The sequence below is a fragment of the Puma concolor genome, chromosome C1, assembly GCF_028749965.1.
Source record: "Puma concolor isolate L17-30 chromosome C1, mPumCon1.1.hap2, whole genome shotgun sequence".
In the NCBI taxonomy this organism is placed as follows: Eukaryota; Metazoa; Chordata; class Mammalia; order Carnivora; family Felidae; genus Puma; species Puma concolor.
In genome coordinates this window covers 218,890,916-218,907,247 of record NC_141674.1, presented here as the reverse complement: position 1 = coordinate 218,907,247, position 16,332 = coordinate 218,890,916, and the positions used below count along the sequence as shown (strand labels likewise).

Below are 16,332 nucleotides of genomic sequence, written 5' to 3'. Positions count from 1 at the left end.
TGTCTCTGCGTCTCTCAAAATAAATAAATAAAACTTAAAGACTATTTTTTTAAAAAATTAAAGAAGGAAAAAGAAAGCGAAAAGAAAAATACATAATAACAAGTGTTCACAAGGGCATATAGGGAATTGGAAACATTATACTCTGCTTCTGGGATTATAAAAAGGCACAGCCACTTTGGAAAGTAGTCTGACATTTCTTCAAAACGTTACACATAGAGTAACTATATGACCTGGCAACTCAATTCCTGTGTGTGCCCAAGAGAAATGTTCACAGTGGCACTGTTCACAGTAGTCAAAAAGTGGAAACAACCCAAATACCCATCAACTGATGAATGGATAAATAAAATCTGGCCTTTCCGGACAATGGCTATCGTTCAGTAATCAAAATGAAGTATTAACACATGCCACAACATGGGGGAACCCCAAAATATGCAGAATGAAAGAAGCCACGGACACACACACACACACACACACCCCACATATTGTATGAGGCTATTTATGTAGAATATCCGGAATATACAAATCTGTAGGGACAGAAAGTAGATATCCTCTTGCCTAATCCTGGGTACAGTCTTTTGGGCCTGATGAAAATGTTCTAAAATTGACGGTGACAATATTTGCGCAACTCTATGAACGTACAGTTTAAATAGATAAATTGTAGAGTATGTGAATTGTACCTTAATAAAGCTGATGTGGATATACCATAATAATGATCTAAACCTAACAATACAATATAATACAATATAATAATAATAAACATATATTTTAGGTCTCCTTTGCAGCCCTCAAGTGGGATAGGCCCTTTCCCCAGGAAGGAGACTTGGGGGACACCCCAGCCCCCAGCACGTCCCCTCTGGGAGGAAGGGGACCCCAGCAGAGCAGAGGGAGGAGTGCCAGTCTGGAAGTCGGGGTCCTGCTCATCAACTCCAGGACTCAGGAGGTCACACAGCCTCTCTGGGCCCAGGGTCTCGAGGACTGTCCCCTCCTGGGGAGGTTGTGAGGACCAGGTGGAGAAGTCCATGCTGAGCAGAGAGAAGTACCTAGAACACAGTAAGCTCTCACGAGTTGCTCCTTCCTGGGATTACTCAGCTGGAAGACATGTAACCAGCCTGGACGTAGAAGTGCTGAGTCCAGGGTCAATGCTAGAGAAGACCAGCTCCCTGCCTTGTCCTTGGACGCCAACGGAGGCCTCGAGTCTCATGCCTGGTTGGGACCAGAGCTCCCCAAGTTCATGCAACTTCCTACCAGTCTTTCCTCCTAATGGCCCCATGGCCTCTAGGCTCCTGCCTTTTCCCACCGTCTCCCTCCTGCACCTTGTCAGTCCAGACATGGAACCTGGCCTTCTCACTACCAAAAGCAACCACCGCTGTGGGCACTGCACGGCCAACAGCCCCACGACACACAGAGGACACCCCTGGGCTTCAGAAGAACCCTGTGCAGCGCCCCCGGGGAGCCCCTTGCCCTTGCCCGGAAGGACTCCTCTCCCACCCCTCTCTTCTGGGCACCCCTGCCCTCCACGGCACTCCGTCGCACCTGACTTCCCCTCCCCTGTGCACAGCAGATGGTGGGCCCGTCCCTGACTCCCAGCTCTGCCGGGCCCACCAAGAGCCTCCTGGAGAGCAGGGCACCATAGCACATGAGTGTCCCTGCCCCAGAGGCCCCGCAAACCATACCCAACGCTATCAGCCAGCTGTGGCTCCAATACCCTGCCGTTCACTTTCATTCCTGACAGCGGGATTTATCAGACACCTGCTCTCCCCCAGGTGTTACTGGCCCTCCCTGTCTGCAGGGCTGTCTCTGGGCTGGGCTGCACAGGGACACGCAGGGACACATAGGACCGCTCTCTGCTGGGTGTTCCCAGCGAGAGCTGGGGTCTGCTCTGCTCCAGGAAAGCCACGTGGGGGCTTCTTTCGCTCCCACTCAGCTTTCAGGGTCTCATTGGCTCCGTCACCCCTCGCCAAGGGAGAGCGAAAGTGGCCGAGACCGTGCCCGGGGCTCCCCCGTGGACGCTGTCTCCATCACCCCAGGCGTCGTCCTCCTCCTCCCTCCTCGTGTGGCTGTGCGGTGGGGGCTGATTGAAAGCTGGTGCGTTGCCATGGCGACGTGGCCAAATCTGACCCCCACAGCTGAAGTCCTCCTCCCTGGGGTACCTCGCGTCCTGCTTCTCTCCCTCATTACTGCTGGGACTTTACTAAAATGACACAGGTTCAAACCCTTTCCAAACTGCTTCAGAGAAGTTTCACACTCTTCTGTAACCAGGTGTCTTTCAGACGTGAGATCCAGACCTGTGGTGGCTCGCCGTCAGAGCCGCCGGTCAAGGCGGTCTCGGGTTCACCCTCAGAACCGCTCGGAGGGACGCGCGTCACCGCTGGGAGTCCCGGCACCAGCCAGCTTCCTTCCGTTCGCACATCGGCCCTGCGTCCCATTCTGGGGGTCAAGGGGCTAGAAGATCGGTCAGGTGCTTCCTTCCTGCCCCCTTTCCAAGTCCCAATGCCAGATGTGGAGGAAAGGAAGGGTCTGGATTCAAACCACCCAGGCCAGGGAAAGCATCACGGCCTGGGCTCAGGACCAACTCAGAGCACCCTGTAATCCGGGCCTTGAGGCCGCTGTGACCCACACTTGCCGCGGTGCTTCCGAGAGTGAGTGTCCTCCCGTCCTGGATTCTGTCTCTGCGCGTGGCCTCATTTCCCCCTCTCTCCCCTTCTCCCAGATGGAACCTAAACGCCTGAAAAAGCAGCTTCCAAAAATCCTGAGACTCCTGAAACCGGATGACAGGATTCTGATCGTGGGGACCACACAGCGGCCTTTCGATGCGGAACTTCAATCCTTCTGCAAAGTTTACCAAAAAATTATTTTGGTTCCCAGACCAGACTATGCTTCCAGATTCGGCAAGTATCTCCAGCCCCTTCCCGGGCACCGGGACTGGGGCGGGGCCAGGGTGGGGGCCTGACCGGAAGGTGGGTGCCCCTTGAGGGGCCCTGGGACGCCCACAGAGCCTGGGCCGTAGATACAAACCGCCCGGTCACGAGGGCAAGACGTGCATGTCTCTTCTGTTGTTAACTTCGTCCTTTTTACCCAAGACAAAAGGAAACTGGACAGGGATACTTATTTTGGGCCCCGAAGGGGACAGAAGTCCTTGCGGGTGCTAACTTTTCTTTCAACAGGTAGATGAACACCGGTCGTCTTGGACCCACAGTGATGGCGTCTTTCTCAGAGAGCATTATTCTTTCCACAGATTGATTTTTGTTAAGTTTTCCAGGCTCAAAGTATTAGCCCAAGAGCCTGTTGACTTACTTGTAATAACCATTGACGTTAACAAGAGCTTTTCCAGTTTTTTCCTCTTGAATAGACAAATTCAAGATCTACTTGTATTGAGATATATTTCTAAATGGGAATAACACGAAACAAGTGCCCCCGGAGGCAGTGCAGGGAAACCGTAAAGGGCCACGGGATACGAGTTCTGAGGAGACCCGGTTCTGGGTCCCAGCTCTGCCACCGGATGGCCCGGTGACCTTGACGGCTCAGTTGACCTCCTGAGCCCCCACTGTTTCGTCTGTAAAGAGGACCGTTTAGTCTCCAGGACTGTCGTGACCCTTATCTGAGGGGACGGCAGAACACACAGCACTGTCCCAGCTCCCGCGAGAGCATGGGTGGTGCCGGGCATGAAGGGAGCAAAGATGGTGGCCGTGGTTATGGAGAAGGAGTACAGGACAGGGCAGCCAGTGGCCATGGTGGGGGTGCTGGTGTTTTCTGTTATCTACTGCTGTGTAACAAACCGCCCTAGTGGCTTAAGACAACAGATCATTCCATCCCATGGTTCAGAGGGTTCATGGGCTCAGCCATAAGGTTCCCCTTCAAGTATGTCGGGATGTTGCAGCCAGGTGTCAGTTTGGACTTCATCTGAAGACTCAACTGGGCTGGACAGCTATGGCCATTCACTCCTGTGGTTGGGGCCGATGCTGGCTGTTGACCGGGAGCTCAGCGGGGGCTGCCAACCAGATAGGGTATACACCTGGCCTTTTCGTGTGGCTTTGCACAGCACAGTGGCTGGGTCCCGAGAGAGAGCGTCCTGAGAGCAAACGTTTCCAGAGGTTCTGACAGAAGCTGGAAGGATTCTCGTGACTCAGCCTCAGAAGTCACACACGATCGCTTTCACCAGACTCTACCGGTCAAGAGGAAGTCCCAGGCCAGCCCAGATTCAAGGGCAGTGGACTGTACAAGGGTGTGAATAACGCGGTGTGGCCCGTTGAGGGGTCATCTTTACCCCTCATGGTGGTGGCAGTGATGGGCACGGTAGTAGATTTGGTATAGAGGTGGTGGTGGTGATGGAATGGACAAGAATGTGGGCACATGGGCACGTTCGGTGGTGATGGTGATGGTGATGGAATGTGCAGGAAATTGCTCCCAGTGGAGTAGTAATGGGGATGAGGCAGCGGCTATATGGTAACAGTTAAACGTCAAGAGAAGTAATGGAAAGGACCAGGTCAAACCTGGTTTCCATTCGTCCTTCCCCAGTCACAATGGCATCCCCAAAACACAGGGGCTCTGCAGGCCTTTCCGGTTGGTCTTGAGCTCCCGGCCCATGTTACCTGCTAAAGGACGACCTTCTAGCCCCCACACAGTATAAACTTCCAGCTTCTCGACCACTCCATGTGCCCTTTGTGTTCATTTCTATCTTGATAAACTGGGATCCTGGCTTCACACATCAATGTTATGCACAAAGTACAGGAGGACTTTGGTCTCGGTTCTTTCTTCATCATCTTCGTGGTATCTCCATCTTCTAGAGCCACCAGGCCCTCCACGGGGACCTTCGCGTTCAGCTAGCACAAAAGGAAAATAGAGAAGACACTAGAGAGTATCTCACAGGAGATTTTAGGGACGGGGCCCAGAAGGGCCAGCTGTCGTTTCACTCGTGTCACATCGGCCAGGATGACTCCCATGGCCCCGGTGAAGTTCAAGCGCACAGGGATGCGCGGCCCTGCCTGGAAAGACTCACACAGTGGGGTCGGTGCCAGCAGCACGTGAGTCAGCGCAGGGCGTCCCATCCTACTGACCTTCTCGGAACTTTCCCGCTCTCACTCTGGTTGGTCAGATCTCCTCTCCCGATTCCACAGACTTCTGGATGGTCGGTGTATATCTTAAGCCATTTGAATGGAATAAGGTAGGGTGTTATTAGTTTTAAGGCACCAGAGCATTATTCTTGACTTCAGATTGAATAGTTTCTACTGTTTGACAAAACCATAGGCCCTTTAAAAATGAAGCTCTTGGTGTTGTAACAAGGACAGTTGTGGGTTTTTTTTTTTTTTTTTTTGATGGAACGCCGGGCATGTGTTAGGACACAGATCACACTGCAGTTTCCAATCTGAATCTCCCCGTGGCGGCATCACAGGGGAGGAAGGAGAAAGCATCCCCTCACCTGTGGGCAGATGATAACCTTGCGTGCAGGACTTTTCTCAGGCCCGGGGCTCTGTCCACTAAAGCACGTGCTTCTCACATATTTCTCCCACGGTGGGTGATTTGTTCAGGCCGCCATTCTTGCTGACATCATAAATGCTGTCCGGCATTTCCTCTGGTGACCTTGAAGTTTTCATAGCCCCAGTGGCTGGGGCATCCATCTTAAAGAAAGACTGTTCCTGTCTTTGCAGTGATCAAAAAGTGGTCTCTTCCGGCCCACAAAGCGTGGACTGCAAATCTATAACTTGGGCCTCTGCTTGGCCGTCTCTCTACCAGCAGCAGAGCGTGGAAGGTGTTCGGGAACATTCATGATCCTGCTTCTCAGATCCCTCGAGGCAGGGTTGGGGAGGGAAGGGTGGGTCAGCTCGAGGAAACACAGTCCTTAATGTTTACCAAGTAGAATTCAGTACCTACCTTCTCTCTCCAAATCAAGCTGTTTCCTTCTAAATGTCTGTAAAGAAAATCCACCAGCAAGGTTGATTAATGCCTTGACTGGTCCCCAGAATTCCCTCTGGGCCTCCTCTCCCCACGTTCCTAATGCCTTCCTCTCTGGCCTCTCTTCCCAGGGATCTGTTTCACTAATATCCCAATTCATCACGGGCCCCCACCCCAGACCCAGTGTCTAGTCAGATGAGTCCAGTCCACGTCTTCCGATTTTTCTTACAGTCTGGTCTTCAGAGGCCAGAAGCTCATCCAAATCATATTATCCCTTCCTGTGCTTTTGTAAAACCACAAATTAAACAAAGAATTTTAAGACCCTACATCATCCCAGGCACGCGGTTGGGAGCCAGGGTAGAATCCGTGTGGAACATCAGAAAAAGAGAAGCAGATTCAGAGACCAGATTCTTTTCAGCCTAAAGAAGGGAGAGAGAATGTTGATGCATCTGAAGAAGCGAGGAGCCTTTCACATCCAGGAGAAGGAAGGCAAATATGGCACTCGGTCTGGGGAGCACCTCAGTGTGGGGAGCACCTCAGCTGTGGCTGCAGTGCTCCCTGTGGGGTTCCCATCTCAGTGAGCCCCTCAGGTTGTGACTCACTCTGCATCTGACTCCCCTCTTAGCCCCACAGCTGGTGGCTCTGTAACAGCAGTGGAAGCCGTTCTTTTAAAGGCAAGTCTAGTCCATCCAATATGAGAAGTCAAACTGATCCTCTTTCCTTCCCGTCCTTTGTCTCCTGTGAAGGCTGTGGCTATATCCTGCCGTAGCTGTGACTGCTTCCCGAGTCCCCTTACTGTGCCTCCATTAACAAATGGTGAGCATCGGGGGGAAATCAACGATTTGTGAATTTGGGAGTACCTTGACCAAAACGCTACATAAATATCAAGTATCATACATTTTAAAGAGTCAATCGTGTGTTCACATGCACTTAATGGACCAGAGTAATTGTAGTTGTTTGCTCCGTTTGTGAAGAACCTTTACTTGGAGAGGCCCCTCATGTTGATAGGCTGTGACCGTCCTAGCCTAGCAGGGTGGCAGGGATGAGAGCTGGGTTTGGTTTCTGGGATCCTAGACCCTCTGCGTTCACCGACTGCTTACTGACTGGTCCACTCCATGCCACGGGTAAGAAGTTTGCCCGGGTGCACAAGTCTGAAGCTGTCTGAGTTTCCAGTCTGGGGTACCTACTGGGTCCTCAGCTTTAGGGGCTCTATCCCGTGACTCCGCATAAAGCATGCCCTCTCCTCAGCTTCCAGAGTCACCGTCCCGACCTGTTCGCACCTTTTTTCGATGTTCTAATAAATCTGGACAGGGGACACACTAGATCCCAAGGGATGATGCCGTCTGGTCATCGTTCTTATTTTTCCTATGGGTTGTATCTTCTGATTTCCAACATTTCCTCAGTTATATCTAGCTAAGGGTAATCCTCACCTGCTATGATCTGTTTTACATAAACATTCTTTGACATGTTCTGTATTTATTTCATGCTATCTTTCATAATTGACATTTTAATGAGCATTAGGAAACTTTGGTACAAAATGGAATGACAAATAATAATTATAGTTATAATTACAACAACAACAGCAATACAGCTACAGAAAATAAAGTGCCCACCATATATTACAACAGTGCTTTGTCTACATTCTTGTATGTATTTTTCAGAGCAGCCCGAGAAGTAAATCGACTCCCATCTTACAGGCGAGCAAAGACGGATTAGAGCCCAAACAAACCCACCACGGAGGCAGGAGAGTAGATCCAGAGGGTTGGATGTTGCTTTAGGTCAACCTGGTGGCCCGTATGGCCCATGACACCCAACCTGGCACAGTTGGGAAACACTGAAGACCCCAGGGGGACATGCACCCCTTCCAACAACTCAGCTGACGCCAAGGCCAAAGACGACCCCCCCCCCCCGCCACCTCGCCACCAAAGAGGACGGTGGAGTTGGATTGTTAAAAGGACTCATGACCCAAAGTCTGACTCTATGATGTGACTCATAGATACGCTGAAGATCATTCTATTCCTGGACAGTAATTAGACTTTTTCATTTTATCAAGTGTTTTTGGATCAATGTATTTGGATGAGCTAGTCATTTACCAGACCTGACAGTGCTCAGATTATATAACAATGGTTATTTTTTTCCATTTTTTAATGTTTATCTTAGAGAGAGACAGAGCGTGAGTAAGGGAGGGGCAGAGAGAGAGGGAGACACAGAATCCCAAGCAGGCCCCAGAGTCTGAGCTGTCCGCACAGAGCCTGACACGGGGCTCAAACCAATGAACCATGAGATCATGACCTGAGCCAAAGTTGGACACTTAACCGACTGAGCCACCCGGGGACCCAATATTGGTCATTTTTTTAAAAAAACTGTTTCAAGTATTCTTCAAAGAGGTCACAATGCTTGGGACGCATTTGACCAGATCTTTCCAGCACTGAGAGAGAGTCTTTCTGAGACACGTGGTCTTAGCAATGCGTCACCTTTCCTCATTGGGTACAGCTAATGTGGAAAGGATATAGTGCTCTGAGTGTTACAGTATTTGAAATGCTGTGTGGGAGTCCAGTCTATATCTAAAGTTGAGTAATTTCATAACTCATGTTCACACCGTCCCTATGTTCTAAGTGAAATCTCTCTATTTCCCCAGGTTACACTAACCCGGAGAACAACCGGGCACCCACCGGGGAGATTTCAGTCAACCTCTGCCCATTTACAGCTGTTGGGGTTGGGGGAGAGAATACAGGTCAAACTGCACCCTGAGGGAACTGAACCCACTGGTGACGAATGGAGATTGGAATCTGCATTCCAATTCCACATATAAAAATAATGTACAAAGCCTTCGTAACTAAAAAAATTTTTAAAAAGGTCAAGCTCCTACTCATTCAAACACTTTGGAAAATGTAATATTCCGATGAGCAGAGATCTCATATATACCCTTATCTGAATTTCCAATTCTGGAAGATCTTGAACATCTTGGAAGGTACCACACTAAAACTATACTGAATGTGGTTTAATTTTTCCTTGTCTTGTGGACCTAGGACCTCAGGGCCATCAATATGTACGTCTTATGGTTGCAAATCACTCAGAGGGAAAAAAAGTATTTAGCTATATGGCTTCCTGCTCATTTGAATTACAAATAAAATGAAGTGTTCCTCCTGTGCATCCCTTTCTTGGTGAGATGCCACTTTGTACCAAGAACTAGAAAATCCTGCTTTCTCTTTGGTGACCCTGGTTCTCTGTGTCTTTTCCGCCATCTTGGACACCACAGTTCTGTGGAAACAGATCATTCAACGCAATGGAGGCATCATTACTAATGCCTTGAATATTAGTTGCCTGGCGAAGGTCACCGATGGCTTCACCCAAGGACACATAGTCCAGGTGGTTAAAGGCGTGCTCACGGACCGCAGAATCCACCGGCAAAATTACAAACCACTTGTGGCGGCGGAGTTCATGGCAGCGCTAACCAGGATGAGCCCGGTGTACCAGGAGGAAGAAGAGAGCTTTAAGGTAAATGGAACGCCCCTGTGGCCCTGTCTTAGCCACAAACACCTGTCACATGACCTCCTCCCTCTGGTTCCTGAGTTTCATGGATGTGTCATACACAATGAAATTTGGAAACTCGAAATGTCTCGATCACACATTCTTTCCAGTCTTGCCCGTGAACATGTGTCTTCCCAATTTTAGGAAAAAATGTGGTCTATGATCTTGTAAACTAACAGCCGAATTGCAGAATTGAATAGCAGCTTCAAAACCACTGGATTTAAATATACACACACACACTCGCACACACGCACACACACTCTCAGGCATACACACATCCACGAGTACATGTGTCGCGCCCGTTGTATCTCATGTAACGGAACAAGTTGTGCATAGAGAATACTATTCCCTAAATGGTGCATCTCAAGCCCATGCTGGTTTTAGCCCATATTTTATCCCATTCTGTGACGTTCATAGAATTTTTTAGATCTGGAGGAAACTGAGAACCAGCTCTTCCAAATCCCTGCTTTTACAGGAGGAAAGGAAGTTGTGGAGAGCTCTGTGCCTTATGCAAGCAAGTCAACATTAGAGTCCTGGGTGCCCAGGCCAACGGGCACACCTCACACTCCTAGTCAAAGTGAATATAGTTGTGTCCACTTTCTGGACCGGGAGGCAGTTTCCTTGGCCAACTGGGAAAACAAGAGGGAAATTATATCTGTGCGATTATACCCACTGCAACATTGGCCCTGCAATCATCGGAAAAAGAATCAGAATTCTCGCCTAAGCCTTATTGTGTCTGGAAGCCTGCTTGAGATTAGGAAAACTTCCCTTGGCAATATAATAGTTGTCCACCAACTCTGAAAACCATGATTCCCTCCTGCTTTGCCACTAACGTTTCAGTCCAAGGTAGAAAATAGTCACAATACTGATCGCCAAAATAATGATCCAGCGCGGGGATTGGTAAACGTTTCTATAAAGGGCCAGATAGCAAATATCTTAAGCTTTGAGAGCCCTGCAGTGTCTGTCACAAGTATTCAATCCTGTATCACGGTACAAAAGCGTTCACACACAATATGTAAATGAATGGGCATGGCTGCGTTCTAATAAAACTTTATTCCAAAATCATGCAGCAGGCCAGATCTGGCAGCTATAGTTTGCAAAACTGAAAAGAAATATTTCCAACTCCAAGCTGGAATTCCTGCCAAGGATTTGAACCAAGGCTCTTGTTAACTGTTTTCACCTTGTTAGAATTAATTGCAAATATTTATCCTCTGCACGTGATACGTCGTGTTCTCTTCTGAAATCCCCAATTTCTATTTGCCCTTCTGAAATAATCACCTTCCTCCTTGTTCTGAGGAGCTGGGTTTAGGGTAGCAGAACCTATGCTTTCTCTTAAATAGCTTTTTAACTGTCCGAAGTGATTTGTAGACGTTTTTCTGTCACAGGTGCCTGAGGTCCAGTAACTGTAAGTGATCACACTTATTCAAGAGAAAGGTACACCACCATTGTATAACCTGGATGAGAACATACATGCTTTTCACTTCCATTCTTGGCATATCTGATCACTTTATTCATTTTTTTTGAGGAAACGAAATCATTTTTTACCACCATTATTACTAGCCCCCTAGCCCCTTCAATTTCTGCTTCTTATCAATAGCTCGAGAGCTTGAGACAGTGCCAGGCCCCAACTAGAGGCCCAGTGAAATCGTTTAGTGGCAAATTTATTGAACAGATGGATAAATGGACAGGCGCTGTCACAGTGCTGAATAATGTGATGCTGTGGCTGTAGCTGCTGGTGATCAAGTCAATCATTTCTGCCCTGAAAAATTTGACCTAACCGTGCTTCTGACGTGTCAGACTAGGGTCTTGGCGATTCTCCAAACACATCATACCCTACCCCGTGGACATGATGGAAAAAATATTTAAGGATCATAATGGTACTAATCCTAATAACGTTAGGGGTACCTGGGTGGCTCAGTCGGTTCGGCATCTGGCTCTTGATTTCGGTTCAGGTCATGATCTCATGGTTTGTGGGTTCAAGTCCTGCACTGGGCTCTGTGCTGACAGTGCAGAGCCTGCTTGGGAGTCTCTCTCTTTCCCTCTCGCTCTGCCCCTCCCCCACTCGCACTATCTCTGTCTCTCTCAAAATAAACAATCTTTAAAAACATATTAGTAATAATCCTAATAATGTTAGCTAATACTTGTGACTACTTATGTACCAGGCACTCTGTTAACTCATTTAGACCTCATAATCCCTCCAGTTTTCAAACGAGGAAATTGAGTCATAGAGAGTCATAGAGTCACAGAGTCATTCTGTGGTAGCAGAATAGTGCCCCCGGCAATGATGTCTACATCTGAGTCCCTAGAACCTGTCAGTAGGTTACACAGCAAAGGGGAGCTGAGGTTGCAGATGGAGTAAAGTTGTTAATCTGCTGAACCTAAAACAGATTATCCTGACTTCTACTGGTGAGTCCAGTGTAATCATAAAAAGCGGAAGAAGCAATCAGAAGAGAGAACAAGAAAGTCAGCAGCCTGGGAGGGATCCGTTGGAACTCCAAGTAGCCCCGCGGTGCCAGTTTGAAGATGAAGGAGGGGCCACGAGCCAAGACAGCAGGTGGTCTTGGGAAAGGGAATAGATTCCCCCTGGTGTTCCAGAAAGGAACGCAGCCTGCAGACACCTAGATTTTAGCCCAGTGAGACCCATTTTGGACTTCTGACCTTTAAGACTGAAAGATAATAAATGGTTGTTTTACATCACAAAGTTTGTGGTAATTTGCTACAGCAGAAAAAAAAAAGAGCCAAAATGATTTGCTTCTAGTCACACAGCTAAAAAGGAGCAGAGCTGAAATTCAAACTGTAGGCCAAAGACAAAGACCATATTTTTTTTTATAAAGTTTATTTATTTATTCTGAGAGAGAGAGAGGGAGCACACAAGTAAGGGTGGGGGAAGAGAGAGAGGGAGAGAGAGATCAAGCTGGGGAAGGGCAGAGAGAGAATCCCAAGCAGGTTCCACGCTGTCAGCACAGAGCCCGACACCGGGCTTCATCTCATGAACCCTGACCCGGGGTGCCTGGGTGGCGCAGTCGGTTAAGCGTCTGACTTCAGCCAGGTCACGATCTCGCGGTCCGTGGGTTCGAGCCCCGCGTCAGGCTCTGGGCTGATGGCTCGGAGCCTGGAGCCTGTTTCTGATTCTGTGTCTCCCTCTCTCTCTGCCCCTCCCCCGTTCATGCTCTGTCTCTCTCTGTCCCAAAAATAAATAAACGTTGAAAAAAAAAAAATTTACATGAACCCTGACCCAAAATCAAGAGTCAGATTCTTAACCGACTGAACCACCCAGACGCCCCAATACTGTATGTAAATAAATTAGTAGGAGTTCATCACCTGAAATACGTGGCCACCTCACCTTACATGGAAAACAGAGCCAAAGCTAAAAGAAAGATGAGAAAAATCCCCAAGCGCCAGACAGAAACAAAGATAAATCTCAAACACACAGACAACCACATGCCCGGCATGCAGCATAGAGAAAAACCAGGGCTAGGAAACAAAAAGAGACTATACCTGCTGCTCCTTTCTCTGGGTCTGTGGTATGTCGACGTCACCGAGGAGCGTCATTATAAGACATGCTTCCGGATTTTGGCTTCACAGAATTGTGTAGAAGCACTGTGAGAGAGAGAGAAATAAGGGAGATACAACGAATACAACCAAAACAGAGCCTCCTACTCAAAATGAACCTGAAAATAAAAATTCCAAAACATTTGAGGAAATCTAGTGCAACCTGACAAAGAGTTTAAATTAATACAATTCAGGTGTTCAAAATAATAAATGAAGGCCTCATTTCCATTAGAGATGTACACAAAGTTTTGAAACAGAGACAGGCAGAAATGGAATAAGAGATAATAATGGGGGAAAAAATCACAAAAAGAAAGCTTAGATACAAAAAATATAGGGCTGCCTGTCTGGCTCAGTCAGTGGAGCGTGTGAGTCTTGATCTTGGGGTTGTGGGTTCAAGCCCCATATTGGGTGTAGAGATTACTTAAAAATATAAGTCTTTGAAAAAAATTAAAAATATATAACTTAAATGGCCAAAAAAAAGTAAGAGAGGTATGAACTCTAGACTAGACATGGTCAAAGAGCACATTCATGGATTGGAGGATGCTCCCTCTGGAAGCAGCACAGAAAAACATAAAGATAAAAATCTATAAACTGCAATAAGAACCTTGAAGATATTGACACCCAAGCTAACAGAAGTTCTAGAGGAAGAGAATAAAAGAAATACCAGAGGAATAATGATTTAAAGAAATACTTGCTGAAAATTTTCTTGAATTAAAGACATGAATTCTTAGGTTAAAAACAAACTCCAAGTGACTGGCAGGACAAATAAAAATGAATCCACACTCACATACATTATTGTGAACCTAAGAACAAGACAATAAGCCAGTCTTCAAAGATGCCGGGTTGCCTATAAAAAGCCAACAATGGAGAGGCCAGGCGTCTCTTTAACAGCAATCCCTACCAGAAGACAGTACGATCATTTCTGCAAAGTGCTGAGGAACAGTAACTGTAGGCCCAACATATATCCCCAACTAAACTAGCACCCAGGAGACAGGAAGGAATAAAGACACATTAAGACTTACAAAGACTGAGCTATCTTCCCCCTCACAGCCACTCCAGGGAACAATTTAGAAATATTCAGTAAAATTGAAGATGCTCGTGCCCTACCATCCCAGGAAGCCTACTTCTCTGGATATTCTCCAGAGTTTTCTCATAAGTTTACAAGGAGATACGTAAAAACTGTGCATGTCAACATCATTCCTCACAAAAAGTTGGAAACCACTTATGTGTCCATTAATAGGAGAATTGAGAAACCACTTGTAAGATAGTCACTCAGTGAAATACTATTACTACTATAAAGTTTCTGAACTAAAATGTTTCTTAGCTTTCAAATGAAAAGTGAAGGTTGAGAAAATGCATTCTCAGGACCAGTTGTAACCACAAGACACTTTGTTGGCACGTTGGCTCCAGTATTTCTGCCATGTTTTCAACAGTCCCCCTTGGCGCGTCTACGCGGCCTCCCCGTGGCCCCCGCGTAGCCAGCAGTCTAGCTTCTGGTGGCCATGTGTGAACCATGGAGGGCCATTCACATGACCAAGAAAGCCCATGCCCTCAGGATAGGGTAAGATTCCCCAGAAAGATAGGAGACTAATTGGGAAGGGCTGCTAGTCAGATTTGGTCTGTGATTCTCTGAAACCGTTAACTCCTTGAGGTGGAAGTTAAAAGACAGGTTAGAAAACCCACTGAGAAAGAATTTGTATTAAATATACATTAAATGCCCAAAGTTTAACGGCTGCTTGCCCCTTCCTTCTTAGCAAGTTTTTCTCTGTTTTTAAGAATATTCCCCCGGGAGGCACCTGCGGGGGGGGGGGGGGGGGGGGGGAGTCAGTCATTTGAGCACCCAACTCTTGGGTTCGGCTCAGGTCCTGATCTCACAGTTTGTGGGTTCAAGCCCCGCGTGGGGCTTTGCTCTGACAGCTCGGAGCCCACTTGGGATTCTCTCACTCCCTCTCTCTCTGCCCCTCCCTCATTCACACTCTCTCTCAAAATGAATAAACTTTAAAAAAAAGAATATTTCGGTGCATGAGTGTCATTTTGATATTTGCCTATAAATCTGTTTTATTTCAGGACTGGTATGCCAAAACCCCTATGGGTAAAAAGCGAGCCTTGGCACTAACAGGAGGGATCACTGAAAAGGGGAAAGGAGAAAAGAAGGAAAAGAAAGGAAAAAAGGAGAAGACAAAAAAGTAATGCCTTTCTGAGGAACCATCCTCGAGTGTCTCAGGGATGGAGGTGGTCCTGGCTTGCCAGGGAAAAGGTTCACCATCGCCTGTCTGAAGAAGACCCAGGCCAACGCCGCGAGTTCGTCCGCCCCTGCGTTCACTCCGATCTTTGCAGGCTGTACAAGTTCAACGTCCATAGCAATTGTTTCTAGAGCTTGTAACTGTCTCTTAATCTACGTAAAGCTTCTATATAACCGAAATCCACTCATTACACACTCCACAATCTTTCCAGCTCATCAATACCAGTCACCAAAACTAAAATGTGATATTTAGAAAATCCACTGATTTGACAAACTAGTAGGTACCTTGAGTCTGTCACCAGCACTCCAGCTTTTTATTAATCCGTATATACCGCATATTATCTTGCACATATTTTGATATATTAAGTCTTTGCTCTATTAATGTATTTTAAATAATTGAATAAAAACCATTTTCTTTGAACTGACTCAGTAATTTGGTGGCTGAAGCTAAAAAAGATAAAAAACGATGTTTAAAATTCACAAGTTTCATCTTCTGACTTTGAAGGTGGGGAAACTAGGGCCCAGGGTCACACAGCGGACATCTGGGACAATGGGACCAAAGTTCTCCTCACTCCCAGCCTGCTGCTCTTGGGAAGCACGGGAATTTGGGCAGGCCAATGGTGGCAGAATAGCACTGTGGGAACATTGGGTCAATGTGAAGAAGAGGAAGCCTGAATGAAGAAGGAAGAAATGCTAAATGAGAACAAGACTAAGGCCACCCGAGTGGCTCAGTCGGTTAAGCATCTGACTTTTGGCTCTGGCTCAGGTCATGATTTCATGGTTTGTGAGTTCGGCCCCACGTCCAGCTCTGCCTCCATGCTGACAGTGTGGAGTCTGCTTGGGATTCTCTCTCCCTCCCTCTCTGCCCTTCCCCTGCTTGCACATGTACTCACTCTCTGTCTCTCTTTCTCTCTCTCTTTCTAACTTTGAAAAAAATAGAAAAATAAGGATCAAGATATAAATTTAAATTTTGTTTGAATATGAAGGGTGATTTGGTGGAAGACAGTAAGTAACTCACCTCAGAGTTGTGGTGAGAACGCCATCAGAGGAAGCAGACTTGAAAGGAATTTAATCTGAAACTTCAGAATATCCTATCTGATGGTTCTGGTCCCGCCAGA

The 16,332-nt window shown here is 47.3% G+C and overlaps 1 protein-coding gene across 1 annotated transcript in view; it reads left to right on the top strand.

Moving 5' to 3' along the window:
* DRC11 (dynein regulatory complex subunit 11) overlaps positions 1-15,643 on the top strand; it is a 155,833-nt gene extending 140,190 nt beyond the window's left edge. The window contains exons 17-19 of the mRNA XM_025935010.2: positions 2,711-2,888; positions 9,149-9,387; positions 15,040-15,643. Coding sequence (XP_025790795.2) covers positions 2,711-2,888; positions 9,149-9,387; positions 15,040-15,162 — 540 coding nt within the window. The 3' untranslated portion in view covers positions 15,163-15,643. The remainder of the gene's footprint in view (positions 1-2,710; positions 2,889-9,148; positions 9,388-15,039) is intronic.
* Positions 15,644-16,332: the final 689 nt, after the last annotated feature.